The 22,394-nt window shown below is 51.1% G+C and overlaps 10 protein-coding genes across 10 annotated transcripts; 4 read left to right on the top strand and 6 right to left on the bottom strand.

The window, feature by feature from the left end:
- Nucleotides 1-226: 226 nt before the first annotated feature.
- On the bottom strand, nucleotides 227-1,522 carry N7510_010781 (cyclin family protein; the record flags this gene model as incomplete). The annotated part of the gene is made up of 3 exons (XM_056982706.1): nucleotides 227-830; nucleotides 889-1,165; nucleotides 1,237-1,522. The coding sequence occupies 3 exons, from the start codon at nucleotides 1,520-1,522 to the stop codon at nucleotides 227-229; spliced, it is 1,167 nt and encodes a 388-aa protein (XP_056828200.1).
- A 1,723-nt stretch (nucleotides 1,523-3,245) lies between these two features.
- Nucleotides 3,246-4,066, bottom strand: xgeA (putative endoglucanase; the record flags this gene model as incomplete). The annotated part of the gene is made up of 2 exons (XM_056982705.1): nucleotides 3,246-3,642; nucleotides 3,711-4,066. The coding sequence occupies 2 exons, from the start codon at nucleotides 4,064-4,066 to the stop codon at nucleotides 3,246-3,248; spliced, it is 753 nt and encodes a 250-aa protein (XP_056828199.1).
- A 1,835-nt stretch (nucleotides 4,067-5,901) lies between these two features.
- On the top strand, nucleotides 5,902-6,303 carry N7510_010779 (cupin domain-containing protein; the record flags this gene model as incomplete). Its single annotated transcript, XM_056982704.1, has 1 exon — nucleotides 5,902-6,303. The coding sequence occupies one exon, from the start codon at nucleotides 5,902-5,904 to the stop codon at nucleotides 6,301-6,303; it is 402 nt and encodes a 133-aa protein (XP_056828198.1).
- A 547-nt stretch (nucleotides 6,304-6,850) lies between these two features.
- erg2 (C-8 sterol isomerase ERG2) lies at nucleotides 6,851-7,869 on the top strand (the record flags this gene model as incomplete). The annotated part of the gene is made up of 2 exons (XM_056982703.1): nucleotides 6,851-7,352; nucleotides 7,505-7,869. Coding segments are annotated over 2 exons (867 nt in total), but the record flags the coding sequence as incomplete, so codon positions are not given.
- Nucleotides 7,870-8,300: 431 nt separating this feature from the next.
- N7510_010777 (uncharacterized protein) lies at nucleotides 8,301-11,333 on the top strand (the record flags this gene model as incomplete). The annotated part of the gene is made up of 1 exon (XM_056982702.1): nucleotides 8,301-11,333. The coding sequence occupies one exon, from the start codon at nucleotides 8,301-8,303 to the stop codon at nucleotides 11,331-11,333; it is 3,033 nt and encodes a 1,010-aa protein (XP_056828196.1).
- Nucleotides 11,334-11,432: 99 nt separating this feature from the next.
- Nucleotides 11,433-12,531, bottom strand: N7510_010776 (uncharacterized protein; the record flags this gene model as incomplete). Its single annotated transcript, XM_056982701.1, has 4 exons — nucleotides 11,433-11,753; nucleotides 11,836-12,161; nucleotides 12,245-12,300; nucleotides 12,350-12,531. The coding sequence occupies 4 exons, from the start codon at nucleotides 12,529-12,531 to the stop codon at nucleotides 11,433-11,435; spliced, it is 885 nt and encodes a 294-aa protein (XP_056828195.1).
- Nucleotides 12,532-12,877: 346 nt separating this feature from the next.
- Nucleotides 12,878-14,303, bottom strand: N7510_010775 (uncharacterized protein; the record flags this gene model as incomplete). The annotated part of the gene is made up of 6 exons (XM_056982700.1): nucleotides 12,878-13,271; nucleotides 13,336-13,431; nucleotides 13,490-13,872; nucleotides 13,942-14,033; nucleotides 14,115-14,134; nucleotides 14,197-14,303. The coding sequence occupies 6 exons, from the start codon at nucleotides 14,301-14,303 to the stop codon at nucleotides 12,878-12,880; spliced, it is 1,092 nt and encodes a 363-aa protein (XP_056828194.1).
- Nucleotides 14,304-15,205: 902 nt separating this feature from the next.
- On the bottom strand, nucleotides 15,206-16,828 carry N7510_010774 (monooxygenase; the record flags this gene model as incomplete). Its single annotated transcript, XM_056982699.1, has 6 exons — nucleotides 15,206-15,549; nucleotides 15,614-15,759; nucleotides 15,821-15,976; nucleotides 16,030-16,189; nucleotides 16,240-16,594; nucleotides 16,670-16,828. Coding segments are annotated over 6 exons (1,320 nt in total), but the record flags the coding sequence as incomplete, so codon positions are not given.
- Nucleotides 16,829-17,687: 859 nt separating this feature from the next.
- On the top strand, nucleotides 17,688-19,510 carry N7510_010773 (uncharacterized protein; the record flags this gene model as incomplete). The annotated part of the gene is made up of 6 exons (XM_056982698.1): nucleotides 17,688-17,706; nucleotides 17,759-17,909; nucleotides 17,989-18,152; nucleotides 18,220-18,402; nucleotides 18,454-18,863; nucleotides 18,917-19,510. The coding sequence occupies 6 exons, from the start codon at nucleotides 17,688-17,690 to the stop codon at nucleotides 19,508-19,510; spliced, it is 1,521 nt and encodes a 506-aa protein (XP_056828192.1).
- Nucleotides 19,511-19,889: 379 nt separating this feature from the next.
- N7510_010772 (uncharacterized protein) lies at nucleotides 19,890-22,088 on the bottom strand (the record flags this gene model as incomplete). The annotated part of the gene is made up of 3 exons (XM_056982697.1): nucleotides 19,890-20,652; nucleotides 20,708-21,461; nucleotides 21,584-22,088. 3 exons carry the CDS (start codon nucleotides 22,086-22,088, stop codon nucleotides 19,890-19,892), a joined length of 2,022 nt encoding a protein of 673 aa, XP_056828191.1.
- Between the last annotated feature and the right edge of the window lie 306 nt (nucleotides 22,089-22,394).

The raw sequence follows: 22,394 nt of genomic DNA, 5'->3' as shown, positions 1-22,394 counted from the left end.
CGGTGGAATGAAGAAGGGAATAATGATGAGTAGGTATGAAGGGCATGAATTGCGTATCAACGATGAAATGCTTTTGCTGAAAGACAAATCAAAAAATAGCGAGAGTGGGCGTCGACGAGAGAGAAAGAAATGGACTTGACGGTGAGCGGCGCCAAGCACACATGGATAGATATTAAGTCGACAGGGCGAGAGAACAGACCAGTCGAGACCGGCTCGACAAGACTAACTAGTGAGGGCAGCCAATCCGGCCGTAGGAGCCAGTAGCGGAGGCCAGGAATCGGGCAACAAAGCCACCGCCGTGGACGTGGCCGTTGGGCTTCATCTTCTTGCTGGGCTGGCGGGTGGGCTCACACAAGGGCTGCTTGGTCTCCAACGGCCCGACGTTGACATAGCTGTAGCTCAGCGAGGATGCCGGGCTGCTGCTGGTGTCGGTTACCATCACGTCGTCCGTGCCGTGCGAGGAGCAGGTGCTAATGCTAGCGGGAGTACCGCGCGAGCTGGGCGCTAGGCTGGAAGACCGCGAGCAGAGCGAATTGAAAGTCTCGGCATGCGATAGACCCGGCACGTCACGAATCGACGGCGGCGAGATGGAGCGGCCTTGCCGGGAGGGCGAGGTGCGGTGACGCATGTAGGGATTGAACCGATCGGGATCCGTAGCGTTCGGCGGCGAGGAATTGCTGTTGTGAGCACTATGCATGCTGGGGCAGGAGACATGGCTGGGCAGACGACGCGTCGAGATATCGGATCCACGACGGCCGTCGCTGCGGATATCGGCTTTCTGGCGACGAAGACGGCTGGCAAGGAGATCCGCCGATGCATGGAGACGGCGCCTGTAAGAGAGCGTAATTAGCGAATAAGTCTTGAATGAGGATCACTGCAAGAACGTACCATTCGCGGTGTTGCTGCTGCTTCCGTTGCCGGTCCTCCTCGGCTTTCCTGGCTTGTTCGCGTGCTTCGAGACGGAGCCGAATCGGCTCCAAGAAGGGCTCCAGGTGTGTCAACAGATCCTCCTCAGTGACACGGGTATCCCAGTCCAACAGGAAGAGGAGCTGTCGCTCCATCAGATTGACCTCGGGCATGGAAAACCCGAAGCCATCGAAGCCCTTGACGGCGGTGTACCGAGCCCAATGCTTGTTCTTAGGGCTGGAGTCGTTCAGGTTCTTGGCTGCCAGAATGAGAGAGGCCAGAAAGATCCGGTGAACGGTGCAACGCATGCCCTTGGCCACGGGGGCAGACGGGCACGCAGGCGGCCCAGATAGACCAGCGAGCTCATCAGGGTGGGCACCTGGACCTGCGAACGGGCGACCAGCGAGGCAATGAACTGCTCAATGGTAGGCAGTAGAGGAAGATTGTCCAGCGGCGGCGTTGAAGGGGGCGTGACCTGCCCGTGACTGACGGTCACCTGCTCACAGCGGATGACCTGCGACGCTTGCCGGGCCAAGTGGGTGACCATCTCGCGAGACACTCGCTGGCCGACAAATTCGTCCAGGGCAGCTCGATTGAGAGCTAGCGGGGAGTCCATGGTGGATGATGGAAATAGTATACCGCGTGGTTTATATAGGTCTCCCGGGTGGTGGCCCAATGTGCTTGGTCGTAGGGAAGAGATCGGGTGGGATGAAAGGATGGAAGAAGAGAGAGAAAAGCGAACAAAAGAGGCAAGATTCCTGGCCAGCAGGAAGATCTCCGGTCTAGTCGACGAAAAAGAATGCTGCTGTAAGGATAGCGGAGGTTGTCGTGTCAACCCTCTTATCGCGGCGATAGCCCTAACTGAGGATGTTGGGAAGTGAGACAGCGAGAAACAGTCCACACCGGCACAAAGAATCAGTCACAGAGGTTTGACGGTGATTAGTTTTGAGGGAGCGACAGAGGATTAAAAGAAACAAGAGAACAAAAAAAGGAAATGACGACGGTGGGCATGTGGGTGAATCCCGTGAAGAATCCGGGAGGCAGAGGGATAGATATAGGCGTGTGGTATGCGCCAGAGGGGGTCACTGCAAGGACCAGTCAGGAAGCGGACAAGGGGTTGCATACATAGTCGCGCGGGAGGGAATGCAGTGGAGCTGACAGATATACTATTGTGTCTATCAAACATTGTGCGAGCTATCCCTGGATTCAATTATTTGGTCTGCGTCCGTGTCCTTCTAGAGCGATGAGCTAGCGACGACCAAGCATCGGTCGCGACCGTCTGGACAATACCCGTCTCTTGCCTCGACGACAGCGCAGTGAGCCCTCCGCAATGAGCCAAAAAACAACGGGGCCCTCACCTTGATCCACCGCCGCTAGGGATCGACACTAGCTGGGTGGAGTTCAGCGGCAGTAGACACATTGTAGCTAGTGGTTGAGCTACAACATGTCATCGCTGAAACTCGCGACCGTCTCACTATCTCCTGTGCGAGACGCGGGGGGAGACGTGGAGTAGATGCCAGCGCAGATTCCTCCCCCTAAGATGTTTCGCGTGGCCCTTGGACGCGGTGTGGTGTTTCGCGCCGAAGGGTGCCCAGGGAGAAGGGGGTTAGTCAACCATGATTCCCGTGTCCTGCCCAATCCAATCAGACATCTCACACCATCGAGTCTGTGCACCCTGATCAGTCGCACCGGTCATCGACATAGTCTGATCGCCCGCATGAGGCGAGTCATTTGGTACGAGTCCAGTGGCACTAGCCCACTAGAGCCCGTCCGTAGCGTCCGTCACTTACAGTTCATCCATTCTAAAAAAAGAACTAGATCGGCGTCCGATTCGGTTTGTATATAAGCGCCCGTCTTCCCCGCCAGCGCTTACAACCATCACAACCACAACCAACGCTGGGCTCGGTCGCGCCGCTCGAAACGCTGTTCGGTTAATTTTGGTGTTCTAGACGGAAGCTATTCTTAGAATGAATGGCCTTCCGGTCGGCCCCACGGTCGAGTAGAAACGATGCTCGCGTTGGAACGTAGGATTCGCTAGGTGGGCGTGTCGCGCAACCGCAGACTGGTTTTCTGACAGTGCATCGATTGGTCTTTATGCGCTGAGCGTTCTAGGCACCAGTTTGGGAGTAATTCCAGGCCTTGCCAGGCGATAAGCTGAAACCGTGTCATGTTTCATGCACCAAGCTGTCGGTTTCAAAGGCGCTTCATGATGTTGGGTCCGCATTTAGTGTGGCTCGTACCGCAGACAGATTTGTTTAGGGCTATTTGGTCAAACATCATGAAAATTGATTCCAAATCTACCCTTCCACTATCTGACATCCCGTCCCCCTCTCTCCAGCTCAAGAAACAACCACAGAGTAAGCCGAGGTCGTCAGCTCAGCCGTGCCAGTGAAGGGTTCCGTTCCCGCCTGCACATCTATGAGATACAGACTGGAGCTCACGCCCTCGTACTCCTCGAGATACTTGAAGAACTGGAGCATATCCCCCGAGAAGCTGGTCACCTCGGACTCCGCCACAAAGCTGTACACATACGTGCTCCCGTTCAGACCATAGTACAGCTTCCAGGTGACGCCGTTGATGGTCGGCGTGGCGACGGTCGAGCCGGTCGATGAGATCGGGCCTGCGCCACCCAGCGCTGCTAGCCACACCATGATCTCGTACTCGTCGGACCCGGAGGCGCTCGAGCTGAGGAACATGTCGTACGAGACGTCGGCTGTGATGTCTGTAGTGGAGTAGCTATTTTTCCCCCTCAATGTTAGCCACTGGGCAGAATAGTTTTTCATAGAATATCCAGTAATGGCTACCTCCAATCCCATGTAGACTCGATGCTGCTGATCGCACTCAGCTGCTGCGCGGTGAACTGCAACGCAACGTTGGCATAGCTCTTAACCTGGCTGGTATCCCCGGACCACGAGTAAGTGGTGTACCAGGAGATCGTCGAGCCGCTCAGCGAGTCAACGCCTGTGCACTGCGTGCCGGATTCATCGGAGCTCAGGCCCCAGAGGTTGTTGTAGACAATATAGCTGCCCGTTGTGGTTGAGTCCCATTGGCCGCAGAAGTCGGCGCGGCGCTGGAGCGTCCTGGTGGGCAGTGTAGATGCAATGCCTGTGGCGCACAGCGCAAGAGAGACGAGAGACAGAGACGCGATAGAGGATTTCATTGTGTTTAATTTGAGGTTGAAATTCTTGTCAAGTGGGAGATTCTGGAACTTCGTTCTATTTTATATCTATCGCGAGGCTATTCCGTCCGGAAGGTCGTTCATTGGGCTTGTTCCGTATAGAGCACGGAGTGGAGTGGCTCTGTTTGATCTTAGGGACCTTCTCCACCGGATAATGAAGTGTTTTGTTGCAGAGATCATCCACGCGGCACTTCAGCCCGATGCTAATTTTTCCACGACTGGGGAGTTCTGCGGGAGACATTCTGCAGAGTTTGGTAACATCTCCGGTAGAGACAGCGTATCCGAGACGATGACGTTGCTGGCAAAGGGACGGAGCATTCCCGGTCTAACAATTTCAGGTATGATTTCCTCCGACCAAGATCACAGGAGCATTAGAGTCTGTCCAGATTGGCGGAAAGATAAACTGAAACGCCAGTCCTTCTCCACACACAGACCCCGCAAAACGATCGCTGCAGAAGAATAAATCCGTGAGATGCTCGCTCGGCATCCGTGCACGGAGCGCTGGCCGTTTTGCACTGGGTGCAGATCGACATATCATCCTTAGATATGGTATCTGGGGAGAAAGAGAGGGGTTGTGGAAGACCGGATTGTCATATCAGGAGATTAACCGGCTTTGGATAGTATGTACGTGCCCTCGAGTCTGGTATCATGGGAGAAATGATTGCGCATGGTTGTGGGGTTGAAATACATATATTTTGGCTGACAGGATGTTGCAGCCGAAAGCTTGTATATACTTCACAATCGTAACAAGATATTCAGCTATATCTATTCGAGTATTTCGAAATTAATGAGCATGATAATCAGCAAGTTACTGTTTGTTTTGATTTCCCATAGACTCGAGCTCGACCAATCGCTCTTTCAGATCCAGCATTTTATTCCAACAAAGCCGATCAAGATGGCACCTCTGCTGCAATGGGATAGGCACGATGTCTACATCTGTACCCCTAGATTAGCCACGACTGAGAGAATGACCGAATAGGGAACAAGAGTAAAAGCGCAGTTTTAACCTCGACATTGACCCCTCGCCAAACAGAAGCGATCCCTGGATTGAACCCAATCGAGGCTAGACCTAGTCGAACTAGCTGACAATGCTCAATGCACACTCTCTTTGCTACGTTCGCACTCTCTGCTGATCGCACCCGCCGGACTTAGAATCATGATTAAAGGGTAGCGAGTGTGGGTGGAGTTGTCATCCGGTCGGCGTTAAAATTGTGAATGCCCGGGATCGCCAACACGGAAGATCTTCGGACGCTTGCGAGGCAGATATTCTGGATCAGATTTTGGATCAACACCGGGTAACTATAGAAGCTTGCTGACAGCGCTAGTGAAGGTGGCGGCCAACAGGGAGAGTCCGTTCGTTTCCACAGACCCGACGCGATATGAGGTATGTATCTGAGACCCCATATACTGTCGTCACTTGATTTAGCTCGAGCGATTGCAATGCCACTTTTTACTTTGGTGACCACGCGTACCCGCTCGATGACATGAAGATCCTCTGTACTAGAGCGGTGGCTATGTGAGGTCCGTTTACTCCCGTTAATGCCGACTGTCAGCGTCCTCTACCTATTCTCTATTTGACCTCAAGCCCGAGGAAAGCCATAGAAAAGAGAAAGAAAAAAAAAATACGCCTCGCGACACTCACCAAAAGGCTTGCATGCTATTATTGAGACTCAGGTCCCCTTCTAAAATCCTCGGTATTGAAACTCCCATTTTTAGATTCGACCAAGAGACCCACTTTTATTAACGTCGTGTTTAGGTTTCTTTCTCGGTCCCCTCACCTAGGCCAGGATAACCCTTTTTTCGCCGTCTTATCCAAAATGCCGGAGTCTATCATTATCCAGGGCGCCCATAATAACAAGCAAAATGTTCTCAAGCCGATTTCGACCTTCACCGGTGAAGTCTATCTAGATTTAATCTTGATGGAATCGACTGCCGCGCTAGCCAATGTCACTTTCACACCGTGTGCGCGGACACACTGGCATACTCATGAGGGAGGCCAGATGATTCACGTGTCTTCTGGATCTGGCTGGATCTGTGACAAGGGCAAGGAGGCACGTCGGATTACAGCGGGGGATGTTATTTGGGCGCCCCCTGGCACCACTCACTGGCACGGCGCTGATGACGGCTCTATCATGACCCATTTTGTCGTGGGCATTGGCGAGACCAAATGGCATGAGCAAGTTACCGATGAGGAATACAAAAAGCGAGGGGAAAATTGATTGTCGCGGTCTTAGTCCTGAGACAGGGCCACTGGACCGTTCCTCGGCGGTTGGCCCCCCTAACCAGGAATAGAAGTCAAGAAATCAGTCAATAATGCAATTGACTTTTCCCTTGATCAGGATTACGGGGTCCCTTGCTTTTTGAAGTTTACGACCTCTAGTAAGTATGACGAGCTATCTTCGAGATTGGGTGCTATGTAGGTCCTGAGGAATTTCCGTTCCCCCAGAATATATCCGCTCAGAATGGCTCGCATCAATTTATTTTCTATGCAAAACTATGACGATTAGATTGCCCGCGAGGAATCTCTACTGCCTGGTCTCGATATTACACCAATGAGAGCAATGCGATTTCGGATCCAGCTGGTCCGAATGGCGTGTACGGAGCTGCGGGTGATTGACAGCCTCAGGCAGAAACGAGTAGAGCATCAACTGGTCACTTCCCAAGATACATATTTGGTAGGAGGTCACTACTAGCAGTAAGGAGTGACTACGAAAGCATCCACAGTACTTGAGGATTGACTATGGAGCTACAATAGCAATTGCAGACATCTGGTCGTTCTCTCCCGCGGCTCATCAACTCGCCCCACATTCGGAGTGGATCAACAGGGGGACCAAATTCATTTCTCATTTCTTCACTCCCTTCTTTCCTTCTTTCCCCATTCACCTCTCACCTCTCTCTCTCTCCCTCCCTCCAATCATGCCTTCCAAATCCTCCAAGTCCTCCTCCAGCAGCGCCCAGCGCTCGGGCTGCTGCTGCCGCCTCTCCGTCCGCACCCTCAGCTTCCTCGCCCTCTTCCTCGCCCTGTTCGCCGGCGTGTACAGCTTCCTCGACGCGCGCCTGGAGCAGTTCTACGTCTTCGAACCTGAGCATCTACACGATCTCTCGCAGCGCGCCATTAGCGCCCACGGCGATGACACGCGCTCCGTCGTCAACTACATTGTCGCCGAACTCGAGCAGAAGGTCGGCTCCAAGTATCTGAGCACCAAGGAGGAGTGGGTTTTCAACAATGCCGGCGGTGCGATGGGCGCCATGTACATTATCCATGCCAGTACGTTGGTTACTTTTTTTCTCCTTCGATTTGGTGGACCATGGGTAGCACGGAGGACAGCGGCGTGACCATTGGATTGAAGATATCCGTCGCATCCATGGATCCCTCCCTATTATTCGCACACAAATCCATGCTAACATAGCGATTCCTAGGTATCACCGAGTACCTGATCATCTTTGGAACTGCCATCGGCACCGAGGGCCACACGGGCCGTCACACAGCCGACGACTACTTCAACATCCTGCACGGCACCCAGCTGGCCTACGTCCCCGGCTCCTTCGAGCCCGAGGTCTACCCGGCCGGCAGCGTGCACCACCTGGTCCGCGGTGAGGTCAAGCAGTACAAGATGGACTCGTCCTGCTTCGCGCTCGAGTACGCCCGGGGCTGGATCCCGCCCATGCTCTTCTTTGGGTATGCCGACACCTTCTCCAGCACGCTGGACTTCCCGACGTTGTGGGCGACGACGCGGATCACCGGACGCGAGATGATTGGGAATCTGCTGCAGTTCAAGCTGTGAGTTGGGCACGGCGATATGTTGGAATATGGTTGGAAAGCGGAGGAATGTATATTACGGTCTTTTGGGCGGTCAAAATGGGTTGAGAGGATTTATATAGATCTAGGTTATGCGTCTAAAGGTCGTAAAGAATCATCATGGATGTAAAATCTTTTAGATCTTCTAATAGAAATCACGCGTTCCCGGCTCCCCGTGGGTACTACTGTGGGTCTAATCCCCAAGAGGGAAGAGATGGACACTATGGGGGATCGAGATTTTTAGAGACATTGGCAGCACTAGACTTGGCCATCATCAATCGGATTCACATCCGGTAGGCATCAAACTGACGGACAAGTCCGCTCCGTGGTGCCTGGCTGTGGCGCATAAATACCCTCCGGCCCACTTCGCTCGTCTCTCTTCACCCTCCACCACCCAACCCACCATCATCATTCATCATGCATCTCAATCTTTGTGGTTGTCATGTTGTCTCCCGAGAAGTCCATAGCGCCCAGTGGTCATTTCTTCCTCAGATCTCCCTCAAGGCCCATGCAACCATCTTGTCGTCCGTGGCACGTACCACCCTCACCCAGGTCTTTGCCAACCCGTCAGACCAGACTTTCGAGGAGGTGCAATACAATTTCCCTCTCTACGATGGGGTCAGTGTGGTTGGCTTCAAGTGTCATGTTGGCACGAGATTCCTACGCAGCCAGGTGAAGACAAAGGACCAGGCTACCGCCGACTTCAAGCAAGCCGTCTCAAACGACCAGTCGGCCGCCCTTTTGGAATATGGGAACGACGCCGATGTCTTCAAGATGAGGTTGGGTAATGTGCGAGCCGGTGAGAAAGTCACTGTCGAAATCACCTTCGTTGGCGACCTGAGACAGGACGCGCAGACTGATGGCGTTCGATACATGCTGCCCAATGCCATTGCTCCGCGCTACGGAAGTACCGTGGGAGGCTCGCAGGTTACTGCAGACGTCCAAGGCATATCGATTACAGTTGATGTGTTGATGGACAAAAACTCCATCATCCGGGAGCTGCAATCCCCAAGCCATTCGATCAAGGCCTCGCTGGGCCGTATTTCTGTCTCGGAATCCACCGCTTTTGAACCGTCTCAAGCATCCGCCACTTTGAACCTGAGCAAAGGCAATGTCTTGCTTACCAAGGACTTTGTTTTGCTTGCCAAAGCAGACGGTCTTGACGAACCTCGCGCCATGGTCGAGTCCCATTCCGCGATCCCCGGTCAGCGAGCAGTAATGGCGACACTGGTCCCCAAGTTCAACCTTCCACGAGCAAATCCAGAGATTGTTTTTGTTCTAGACCGAAGCGGCAGCATGGGTGGCAAGATTGGGACGCTAAGATCTGCTCTCAAGGTTTTCCTCAAGTCACTGCCTGTCGGCACTTGTTTCAACATTTGCTCTTTTGGAAGCCATCATGAGTTCCTCTGGTCAAAGAGCAGAGTCTACGATGAAGCAAGCTTGCAGGAGGCTATGTTTCTGGCTCAGACGCTCGCTGCAAACTTTGGGGGCACGGAAATGCTGTCGGTGGTTGAAGCAGTTGTGAAGAACCGCCTGGAGAACAAGAGCCTAGAAGTTCTTCTGCTCACAGACGGACAGATCCATAATGAGCAGAAACTATTCAATTTCGTCCGCCAGGAATCTGAGAGCCGCACGGCCCCGACTCGCTTCTTCTCCCTTGGCATTGGTGATGCGGCGTCTTCTGCCTTAATTGAAGGAATTGCAAGGAATGGGAATGGGATCTCGCAATCTGTGCTCCTAGACGAGGAGCTTGATCGAAAGGTTATACGAATGCTGAAGGGTGCGCTGTATCCTCACCTCTACAGCTGTCGGCTCGACGTGGAGTACGAGGGCGACTCAGAGAATGATTTCGAGCTGGTCCAGGGTTCAGAGACTGAAACGCAGACGGAAGATGAGCAGGCAAAACCAGCTCCTCCCTCTGAAAAGGAGAAGCCTCAGACCCCAATCTCCTTGTTTGATGAGAATTTCCAAGAGGACCATGTGATGTCAGAACCAGCAATGGATCATCTTCCAACCGTCAACCCTCCTACAACTCTCCAAGCTCCATACAACATCCCGGCTCTGTTTCCATTTATCAGAACATCTGTATACCTTCTGATTGACCCCCAATCACCCGAGCGAGTTCCCAGAGCCCTGACCTTTCATGCGACCTGCTCGCATGGCCCGCTTAAGCTGCAAATTCCCATCCAGGATATCGGAAAAGGGGAGTTGATCCACCACCTCGCCTCACGCAAAGCTGTCATTGAATTAGAAGAGGGTCACGGCTGGCTCAGTGATGCCAAAGACGCCGCCGGAAATCCCATCCAATTGCTCCATCCCGACAGCAGAAAACAACTCGAGACCAGCGAGTGCCAGCGTCTGGGTCTCAAATATCAGGTTACAGGAAAGTACTGTTCGTTCATTGCTCTGGAGGAGGACTTCGATGAGGTATCCAACGGCCAACCGAACAAGGTCTTTGAGGTGACTGAGCGACCAATGGTCAAGGACCGGACAAACATCCGCGCTCAGATGGCGATGGCGCAAGCGTGTGCAAGGCCCCGAATGACGCAGCACGCAGGCCCATTTGGTGCCTTCTCTCCCCAAACCTATCAACAGAACATTGCATTCCAGGCACGTCCACCCCCTGCACCACCTATTGGTCCATTTTCTGGCGGTAATCCTTTTGGGCATGGGTTTTGTGCCGGACCATCCAGTGGCCTTCAACATACTTCGGGAGGGTCTGTTCTTTCTCCAAATGCGCAGAATCAAGCTGTGGGCGGGAGACATCCACTCCGCGTTGAATCATCTCAGCCGACTCAATCATTGTTTGGCGCTGCATCTCCTGATAATCAGTGGAAATGCCTTACCAGTGCTCAACATTGTCCTCCTCTGCGTCCTCCTCTGCAAGCTTCGTCATTATTCGGGAGCGCACATGCCCCGGGTGATCAACGATACTCAGCACACCGGGCACCGTTATTCGGGAGCGCACATGCCCCGGGTGATCAACGATACTCAGCACACCGGGCACCGTTATTCGGGAGCGCACATGCCCTGGGTGATCAACCATTCTCAGCGCGGGCATCGTTATTCGGAAATTCGCAGAACGCCACTCCCAAGTCCCCAGCTAACAGAGTCCACGCCATCATTGGACTGCAGACCTTTGAAGGGATCTGGAAATGGTCCAAGGAGCTGTTTGACTTGCTTGACACAGACGAAAACCAAGTCACGAAGTACATGGAAGAGAAGCTGCTCCATGGCCAAAATATGATTCCACAATCTATCACTAGAGTGCTCGTTGCTACGCTTTTGGCGATGGGGTTCCTCAAGAACAAGAATCAGGGTCTGAAAAGTACGTGGGAGCTTGTGTATGGCAAAGCTGAAGACTGGGTTGACCGGCAGCTGGATGATATGGTATCGTTATTTGCTCAGACTTTCAAGGAAGCCAAGGAGGAGATCATGGCGCTTGCCTGAGGATACTTAGCTGGTGCAGTCATTACCTAAAATAACAAGCTCTGTTCATAAATCACTATGATCCCAGATATCCTTCCCGTAGTCCATAAAAGCATGTACCTACCAAGCACAGTGACCACCATCAACCCTCAGATCCGACCCCGTCATAAAACTGCTCCCATCACCCAACAAGAACATCACCGGCGCACGGAACTCATCCACCGTACTTAATCGGTAGAGCATATTATCACCAGTCCACTGCGCCTCCATACCAGGCTTCTGCAGCGCCTCGGCTGTAGCAGCAGTGCGAATATACCCAGGAGACAGCGAATTGACCCTGATCAGTGGCATGCCAACCCTCGACCCCCACTCCGCAGCTAGCGAGCGAGCAAGCTGGTGAACGGCTGCTTTAGATGAGTTATATCCCGCCGTATCCACGCCCTAGCGCAAACGACAGTAGTAATTAGTAAATGCGTAATGAATTTGACTCAGTAGATAAAGACAGATAGAAAGTTAGTCTTACCTTGTTCGTCACATAGCCACTCATACTAGCAACGAGAACCACACTCGCCGTCATATTTGTCCGGAGAACCTCCCGTGCCATAGCCTGTGCAATGCGAAATGTACCTGTGACATTGATATCAAGCAGGCGGCTGAACGACTCGGCAGGGAATTCGGTTGAGGGTCCGTTGTCCGACACGCCAGCGCAGGCTACGAGACCGCGGATCGGGAATCGGAGCGTTGGGACAAATTTTGCGAATGTCTCTGCTACTTCGTTGTCGCTTCGCACGTTGCACTGGTGGTATGACACGAAACGAGAATATTTGTTTGCGATATGTTCAATGTTTTCTGGAAGCAGGGTTAGCTATTTTGTTGCGTGTGTCATGATCTAGATAATAGATTTCCGAGGGAGAGAGAGGTAGGATTCTAACCCCACTCTAAAACTTTTGGCGTGTCCATCACGTCTAGACAGATGACATCGCCGCCACTTTCTAATATTGATTCGGTCACTGTTGTACCTAGGAATCCGCCCGCACCGGTTACTGGAAGGGATAATCAATGACAGTCCCGACTGAAGGCAGAGATTATACGTGCCGACGATAGTTCGTCCGTCTAGCCGAAATAAATCAGCCACTGCAATGGAGGGACTTCCTTGAGGGGGCTTCGCCTCGCGGAACTTGGGGTCGTGGACATTCTCGTTTCTCTCCTGGTGGGACATTGTGAAATGATAGAGGATTCTATGAACCGCTGAAGAAGATGACAGGAAATAGCAACAAGCAAATCTTGCTTAGAGCGGAGACTTGGATATGTAAGACTTGAATTTTTGATTGTATGACGCTGGCTGCATTGCCCCGCGAGATGCGATTCAGCCCCCCGCAATAGTGGAGCATTGCCATTTACCCACTGGAAACGGCGAATCATTCAATGGCTCATTTTTTCATTGTGTATAGCTCGGGGCCAGCTTGAGCTCGAGGTTGAGATGCATTGTCACGCGTGGCTCTTCACTAAGAGTATAACCCTTAAGCCCGATAGAAGGCACACCAAGATTTTGAACACCAGCAATCTCAGCGTATCGATGCCTCCTCGACATCAATATCCACCGTCTTCAAAATAGCTGTCCGGCTGATCCCGCTCTCTGCATTGGAAACCTCGTCCCTGGGGCTATCACCTGCCCGAATGTGATTTTCCGTACCCCGATCACCATGCCCGCCCGGCCATCCATGAATCTCATCCAGCTCCCTATACTCGCTTCTCGGATGGCTCTCCCCATAACTATTCCATCCAGGTCGCTTTCTGGAGCTCCATTGCTGCCTCTTGGACGAATTACCATACGCGTTACTGGACTCGCCTCTGCGACTGCTGCTTATGACGGTGGCTGCTTTTCGTCCGACATGCCGGAAGAATGATGGGACGGCGGGGAGACAACTGGCGATGATGCCGGCACAGATTTCGGCGGATCTGTCGGACAACATCGGGTCAGTGAATACTCCAAGTATAGACAGGATTTTAGTATGAGACTCACGTCCAGAGAAATTCCGGGAACCAGTCGTGTGTCTTGTCCTGTGTGTTGTTGTACTGGATGCTGACCGCAAGCCGCATGATGCTGGCGAAACACCCACTAAACCCTGGTTAACATGATTCTTGAAAACAGATGAAAGTCCGAGGTTGATGCTTACAAGAGACCGGCAGCAAAGACTGCCGAAATGCCGAGCTTCTGAGCCCTCCGCATTTGCAGGCGCCAGACACAGAAGATTGGCAAGATAAGCAATGAAATATCAGAGATGGTGTTGATCACGGCCGTAGCCAGGATCATCACCTGTATATTCAAACACTTTCCGGGAGAATCTGGGTTCCAGATCCGCTGCCGAGGCACGCATTCCAGGATTTCAATGAGGGTGTCTGCCAGGTAGAAAGCGGCATTGAACCACAAGAGGAACTGGATAAATATATGCAGCCAGCTCTTTCGGTTCGGGGCGAAGACGCGGAGGTAGAGCAGCAGTATAGAGAGTTTGGTGATGAAAATCAGTGGGCCATACATGATCTGTGACGCATTGGCGAGCTAATCATTGAGATTGAAGTCAGCTTTTCAGTCTCTTTCTGTGTTCATCATCATAAGTCATAGTTCTACCTGTGCGTATCTCACGAGATCCTCCTTGGCAACATCCGCTTGGTGAATGCCGCTACCCACTCTATCGGCCTCGAAAGAAATGACAGAATATCCTATCAATCCAGCCTATTAATTGCATCATGAGCCAAGTTTCTTCTCGGGCAATTTGGTGAGTGACGGGCAACAAAACTCACCCAGGCGGCGATGCACGAATCTAAGACACGTATGGGTCAGCGTCAGCACATGATCCCGCACTTCTAAACGTCCAATACGTACAGTCTTCCCAGCTCGCGGACCTGGTCAAAAAGAACTTGGTGTAACTCCTCATCAGTATCACAAGCGTACTCGCTGTCAGGCACGATGCCTGGCAGACCACGTCCCATCCCCGGAGGGTACCTCGGTAGCTATAAGTCGGTGGTTCCATTGGTTGTTCACCCGTCCACAACCGAAGCAATGACTCTGTCTCTGAAGTCTTCGATCTGCCAGTGAAGAAAATTCCACTAGGCACGAGAATCAAGACCACACGTCTGGCTTGACCCAGGGCATCGAGGATAAAGACTCCACGCTTCCAGCTCAACAAGGATTGAGGTCCAGGCTGATACAACGCCCGAAGGACAAGGTGCTGAATTTAGAACCCCATTCAGCCCAGGCGACCAGGTTAATTTCCTCCTGTCTTTTCTTTTGCTTTTACTTATTTTTTTTGAGTTTTTTTTGGGGGGAGGGGGAATTTGATTTGCGCGAGTACTTTCTGCAAAGTGGTTCATCACCCCAAATAGTACCGCAGAGCCGGACTTTGGTGAACATGGGTTATACACCAATTACAACACTTACACCCTGGATCGTGTAATTTTTCGCGGCCCGACGCCGATCGGTGAGATCGTTTCACTTCGGGCTCAGCTTGCGGGACGATCCCCAGGCAATGCAGATCCCCAGACACACCTAAACGATCTAATGTGGCGGACGACCCGTAATACCCCTGTGAAGAGTTACATCTACCTGGCATCTGTAGTGTCTCCACCGGGGGTGAGCGCGCGAAATTGCTTATCCATTGCTGGATTGGTTTGCCCAGGGGTACGCTGTCGGAATCCTCCTGGTGGTGTGCAGGGGTTTTGGTAAGCTTTTTTTCTTCCTAATTTGATTTAAAAAAGTACTCGTAAGCGGACAAGGATTATTCCATTTCTTGCTGGTTGGTCTGCATCTATTGGCTCCTTGCATGTACGTCCCAGCCGCTATTATATTAGATTAATTTCTATTCTGTGGAGGTTTTTCAAAAGGCATCGAATCGTTACCAGTCTCCGTCGGCGCTGGCCCAGGCCTCTTCGATGTCTCGCTCCACATCGCATCCATAACACCACGCTTGGGTGGCGCGATCGTTAATACCGTAGGGGCTCCGGTCCAGTGATTTCCCCTTCACAGAAGGGCGCAGTTCTGCGTCCCTGGCCTCTTGCTGTGGGCCATCACACATATGGAGGACCCGCCCATTGGCAAGACTCGCTTTTTGAACCTGTCTGGTGCGCTTGATGCGAATCTGCTCCACTAGTTGGAGAAATGGCTTCAGGTTGTGCTTATCCGTTGCGTAGGACAGTGCTTTGGATAACGCAGCGGCATCCTCGACAGCCATTGAGACACCTGGAAAATACAGTGTCAGAGTGGTTGATCGACTTCAAATTGATATTATAATTAGTCAACTTACCCATGGAGAGGTAAGGCACCATGGCATGAGATGCATCGCCAATTAAGATGAATTTGCCAGAGTCAGACACCCACTTGTCAAGAGGATCTACCTCGAACAGAGGCCAGTTATGGATTGTCTTCTTCTTTTGCACAACCTTCATCAGCCTAGAATCCGAATACGTCAGCGACGATCTCCAATTTCTGGGGAATTGGGGACCAATAATACTCTGGATCCCAATCATGGAAGTAAGACAGCATTTCCTCCGTCAGTTCTTCCTGGGACATGTTCGAAGTGTCGCTCGCATCGGGATGTGAAAGCACTAGGTTCAGTCGACTTCCATTGCAAATCGTATACGCCATTGCTGAGCAATGGTTCCCCACCCTAAATTTGTTTTGGTGAGTCTCACATCAACTATTTACTTGATGAGCATATACCACAGGTTGAGGTCACGGCTGTGCACAATCCACGCCGTCTCTGGATCGGCCAAGAGATCAGAAACTTCGACCATCAGCCGGTAGGCCGCAACTCCGGTCTTATGTGGACCACCCTTCTCAGTTGTTCCCAGGAGCTTGGTTCTCGCAAAAGAATTGATACCTTTCAGAATGGTCAGTAAGCCCGTGTCTATCATAGCCACAACCACATACCATCGACAGCCACCACTAGATCGGGCTTAATGATCTCCCCGTTTGATAGTGTGAACGCGGGCGTATCTAGGTCATAGTTCACAGCGCGGCTGGAAACCTTGACCGTCACTCCTAGTTTAAGCGCGTGCTGGTAGAGTGCATGGTGCAGGTCAGCCCGATGGAGAACAAGATATGGTGCGCCAAACCGCTGCTCAAAGTCTGGGTTGAGTTGTGTCCGAGAGATAAAGTCGCCATCTCTCCAGCGGCGCAAATTTAATTCCGACGGCAGAGACGATTTTTCGAGCAGAGATTCTCCCAGGCCCCATTTGAGCCACCAAGTAACGCCATTCGGCGACATCTGTATACCCGCACCAATCTATATACAAGATCAATTACTGTCTCTGCGATATCCGCTCCACATCTTTGAACTTCCAGAACAAATCGAGCTTACCTCCGAAAGCTCTGCTGCAGACTCGTACACCGTGACGTGGTGTCCATCGCGCGATAGTGCAATCGCGGCCGAGAGACCACCCACCCCGGCCCCTACGATTGCCACGTCTAATTTCAGGGCAGTGCCCGATTCATTCAAATGGCCATTCGGCCGGAAAATCTTGAAAATTAATTCTGATCAGCTAACGCCAGTGAACCGTATCGAGACCCTGCGCCCACCTCATGATTTGCTGGAGTCATGGTTTCAGGATTGGACGTCCTTCAAAACAGTCGAAACTTCTGCATTGTTCATTATGTTTCCTCTTCTCCGCTACTTATAATAATAATATAATATTATAATATAATTGCACAATAATTATTGCTGCCATCTATCCCCTCAGACCCACTTGCCGGGCTGCATGTGAAATCTTGTCGGGGGGTTGAGCTGGGTCCGCAGCCCCTATGGCGTCGGGCATACCATCTGGAAGATCGGCTGGCTTCGCGCTTCGGTTGATCCCTGCCGACCTTGACCCCACCCTGCAGCATCCCGGTCACAATAAACTTTTAGTACGGAGGTACCCGACATGAGATAGGGGCTGGAAGTGGAATCTAAGTTTCTCTCCTCGAAATAGTCCGGGCGATCTCCGGCCTGGTGGACATTTTATTCGCTTGTATGTGTACTCTCTACATAGATTAGCATTCGCTTTTTCCTGTTTCTCACAAGTATGGTGACTAACATCTTGACTAGGCTCAATGTAGCATTTGGGGCCGTCGGGCTTGGTGGGATTATATTGGAACCACGCTTATGTATCTGGTACAGGCAGGTTTAGCAATAATTGACTTGGCAAATCATGCTCTCGTTAATGCACTATGCCTGGATCATTCTGTCCTCTCAGACTCGCAAATGGCTTTGTCATGGTTCTTCCGCTTTCCAAGGATATTCCCTAACTTACAATTTCCCTCCCCTCGCTGAAATATCTAGGAGTGTTTCTTTTTGTGCTGTCCTTCTTTTACTCTTGACAAGCAACAGGCCTGGCGCAATGGAAGAGATTCATGGAAGTCAGTTTCATTTAGTGGCCTTTCACATTTTGGTATACTGACAGAATAGTAGAGCCCGAGGGGGCATTCACAGTCAATTCTAGCAGAGATAGCGAAGAATTGGCGGGCCCAGTACACCTCAGCGAAAGGAAGTTGATGTTAAAAATTGATATTCACGTTCTGCCGATTTTGTGTGTTCTGTATTTCTTGGCTTTCTTGGATCGGTACGTTCTGCAGCGTTCGGTTTTACATGCCCTGGAGAGACGTACACACGCAGATACTTATTCTTACTTTGTGAACTAGAGTCAATATTGGCAACGCCGTCGTCTTTGGACTTGAGGAAGATTTAGGAATGGACCCCAAATCCAACCAGTTCAACACGGCGTTGACGATTTTCTTTGTGCCTTACGTGCTGCTAGAGATTCCTTCCAATCTCATTCTCAAGAAGTTGCGGCCGCATATTTGGCGTATGTCCTCCCTGGTACCGTACGACTACCGCGACCGACCATTGTTCTAACTGCTATATGGACATAGTGGCAGGATGCATGTTTATCTTTGGTATTTTGACCATCGCTCAAGGCTTGGGTGTGCTGCCACTTCTCAAATACATCTTCACTCCCCAGGCTGACTTGAATTGCATAATAGTCAAAAGCTACAGTGGTCTCCTCGCAACACGATTTTTCATCGGCGTCGCAGAATCTGGGATGTTTCCAGGATGTAAGCAAGTGGATTATTCTCTACAAGAAGCAACGGTGACCAATCTCGCAGGCTTTTATCTCATTGGAATGTGGTATAGACGGTCCGATGCCCTCCGCCGATATACTTATTTCTTTAACTCGACCACCCTCGCAGGCGCATTCGGAGGGCTGATCGCTTACGGTACCGGCCATATGCAGGGCATAAGAGGATACGGAGCCTGGCGCTGGCTGTTCATCGTCGAAGGTTCCGTGACGTGCGTGGTTGCTATTGTGGCTTGGTTCACCATCTCGGACTTCCCCGAACAGGCAAGATGGCTGAACGTGGAGGAGCAACAATGGCTGAGGAGTCGACTCAAGGCCGATCATGGGGACGACCCGGTTGAACGGTCTATCGGATTCTCGGATGTGGTCGAGGTCTTGAAGGACTACAAGATCTTCCTGGGAGCGCTCATGTACTTTTCTTTCCTGGTTCCTTCCTACGTACGTGACTTGTCTTCTTTTCTGTCACTCATTTTCTGACATTTGCTTTCCAGGGCTACGCGTACTTTTCGCCTACTATCATTGAATCCTACGGCTACAGTCCTTTACAAACTCAGCTCCACTCCGTCCCGCCGCTGGCAGTAGCGTTTTTCTTGTCTTTGGGAATTGCATATGTCTCTGACCGGCTACGGCACCGGTACCTCTTCGTTATCTTTAATCTACTGATTGCTATTGCGGGGGTTGCAATACTGCTGAACAAGCACTACAGCATGAAACTTGAGTACGGTGCGCTTTTCCTTGTGGTTTTTGGTCCATATTGCGGTATGCCCGTAGCGCTTTGCTGGTTCACCATGAACTTGGGTGGTCATCGTCGCCGCGCTATCGGGACCGCGCTGCAACTTGGGTTCGGCGAGATCGCGGGTATTGTATCCACGTTTCTGTTCTTGTCCAAGGATGCGCCGTATTACCACACCGGATACAGCGTGGCTATCTCGTTCTTCACGCTCGCCGGCTTCTGGGCAACCTGCTACTTTCTTGCTTGTTGGTCCCAGAATCGCAAGCGAGATCAACTCATGGCACAGGGTTCTGGTGAAGCTAGGGTGACGGGAGATGGTGACTTGGACGTCTCTTACCGGTATATGCTTTAACTTTTAAGTGCATGGGTGTTGCAGGCATTAAAAATCCCGGACGAGTCGGGAAATGTATATTTGTGACTCCTGATACGGTAACCTCATACACTACGTTAATGACTACTCGGACAAGAACCAACCACCAAGAGCCTAGAATTTACTAAATTTAGGAGGAGCTATACTTTTTGATCTGAATATCCTGTAGACAAGTATATCTGGTGTTTGTACAAGATGAAGTTGATAGGGTGAATTGGATTAGTGCCAGTTAGGACCTACAGAGTATATATACATCGTAATTTTTTCTACGATCCCGACCTAAGTTCGTTCGAGTTCTCGTTGCTTGAAAGCGAGATAGTCGGTTCCGGTCTTTATATGAATATCCAAACTATTGTCCAAACTAACGGTACACTCGTCCATGCTGTGGCGCCTCGACCTCCTCGCTTGAAAAGCCGCAATGTTCCCTCTCAGACCCCGCGTTCATAACACCCCATTTCAACGGGAGGGTTGCCGAGATAGGGTCTATTTCTTTAATTCTCTCCGGAACAGGTTGACAGGCAGCTGATATCGCAAGACTACAGCTGGAAGCAACTGGCATACCTGATTCAAACTTCCTGAACACCCCCATGCCTATCAAGACGAAGAAGCATAGCCCACCAATAATAATAACGCTGAGTGTGGCCACTGGTGACCACGCACAAGTAACTACGTCCTGGCCTGGATCCCGGTTGCCATCAGTGTTGTAGGCAAAAACCTTCACAAGAAATAGGCTCTGCGAGATAAGCCAGTGAAGAGTTGCTGAAACTGCCGTCATGGGAAGGCTATATCGAAATGGTAAAGAAAGGAAGTAGCTTGTCCGCTGAGAGCCTGTGGGACAGGCTGAAACGCGAAGTCCTTTTCGTTGTACGGCGTATTGACTCCATTCATGAGCCAAAGCCATTGCGCTGAGCAGGCCGTTTATTGCAAAATAGAGCATTGAGAAGATCAGTTGAGGGCAGTTGGCTATGAGCGTATTGGCGATTGTAGAAGTTGGCCAGACGCCGTGTATAAGAGTCTGCGAGGAAGTAGCGCCTAGACCAAGCATCCACGCCCCTGTATCATCACTTGTGACATGGAGACCGTAACCCAACAGGAGCATACAGATAAACAAAGCGAGGGCACAACTGTCAAATTTTTCTTGTTAGTTAGCTGACAGAGAAATAACTTGGCAAGCCTTACCATCCCAGAGTGAAAACCCAGCGACGATTAGATGCTGCTGAGCCCCATCGTCTCACTTTTGTACTATATATAAAATGCGCATAACCTTTGCCTGCCCTTTGATCTTTGGCAAGTAGGCATTGATAGCGCGTTGTCGGGTCAGGCTCTTTTAAGTATGAGGCAATCGCATCGCCTGTAGTCAGGAGGGGAACACTGTTCATCCGCATGGCCACAACTAACATGATAAAAACCTTGACCGAGTTGAAAGCAATAACAATTATTGCCAATGGAAGACTGAATTGTAGCAAGCAACGCTCTTGGGTCGTTTCTGCTAGACAGTAGTGAACCTGATTACCCTGAATCTTCCACTCTGCTGAGTTATCTCTGATGGTCGGTACATAATAATTGCAGTCGTGTTCCCTCGAGTGATCTTGGCAAATCCAGGAGTATGGATCGTTCGTATCACTCCCGCCGCCGTTGACTACCTTCGGTCCGGCGACGAAGGCATACTGGGATTGGCTCATGTTACTAGTGACCAGGAGCAAGCTTCCGTATGCAGATAGATACGTAACTGCATAGCTGTTTATACAAGCTTTGTTATCAAGATGAGCTAGCTCGCCATTGCCTGCCATCTTGTGAAGACGTGACAGTGGGTCATTGTAAGGAGAATTGGACTTGTAAACAAAGTCTTCCCTGCCCACAAGAAAGACATCATAATCGTTGGCCGATGTCGTGGAAAATATTGTAGAGTTGTAACTTTTCAGGGTCAGTCTTGCTCGGAGGCATTGGTTAAGACTATTGCGTATGCTTACAGCAGATGTAAAGGAAATGAGGAAAGAACCAAGGCAATCCAAAGAAATAGGTTGATTCGCGACAGGCTATGTAGGTTTTGGACACTCGGAACTCCGATGTCCAGCCACCGGTGCTTTCGATGAGCCTCATTCAGGTCTTTTCTTGTGGGAGAAGAGAGCCTTTGCTGGAGGTCGGTCGTATCAGTCCAAGCCTCTTTCGATCGAATGCATAAGATGCCACTAACCATGCAGTAGTTGCTTGCTCCTAGAAGAATGGTGCTCAGGATGTTGATGATGAGATGTAGTGCAATACTTTGATCACGGACTTGATCGCATTTCCCATCATTGAGTGTGCCAACGCCGCTTTCCAAGTTACGATGACCAACAGCCCAAAGAGTAAATCCAAGATTGAACGCGAGGACCACGACTCCTAGGGCCACCGCACCAAAGATAGTAAGTCGCCAACGGGGTATGGAAGGCTTGTGTTTCGACAGACTATTTCCCGTCAAAGGGTTCCCTTCTTGAGAGTCAGATTCATCATCTCCCACCGGACGTTCTGCAACCTGATAGCGCTTAGATTGCTTAGCACCAGTTACACTTCTCAACTCCATGTTTAGAATTGGGACTTTTTCCTGGTGGCCACCTGATAAAGTCCACTAAGGCTTTGGGGGGATTGTTCAAAATAATTTCGTTCCTTGCCTGTCAATAAGGCTGTGACGGTCGCGCTAGCTGTCAGATCCGACTACAATATGGGGGCGAAACAGTTCTCCATCCGGAGTAGCTTTGGCCCCAAAAGGAGACTTCTATTTTTACAATTCTTTAGGATTTACAGTGTACTAGTTGATTATTAGTTAGTTCGCCCCCTAAACTGCTGGGCATCCCTAGATTGATTCGAATCAGAGATTTATTCGTTCGTC

The sequence above is a fragment of the Penicillium lagena genome (genome assembly GCF_028827675.1).
Source record: "Penicillium lagena strain IBT 129212 chromosome Unknown utg000008l_segment0_segment0, whole genome shotgun sequence".
Lineage (NCBI taxonomy): Eukaryota > Fungi > Ascomycota > Eurotiomycetes > Eurotiales > Aspergillaceae > Penicillium > Penicillium lagena.
The sequence above is the reverse complement of the archived record's forward strand: the minus strand, read 5'-3'. Positions and strand labels throughout refer to the sequence as shown.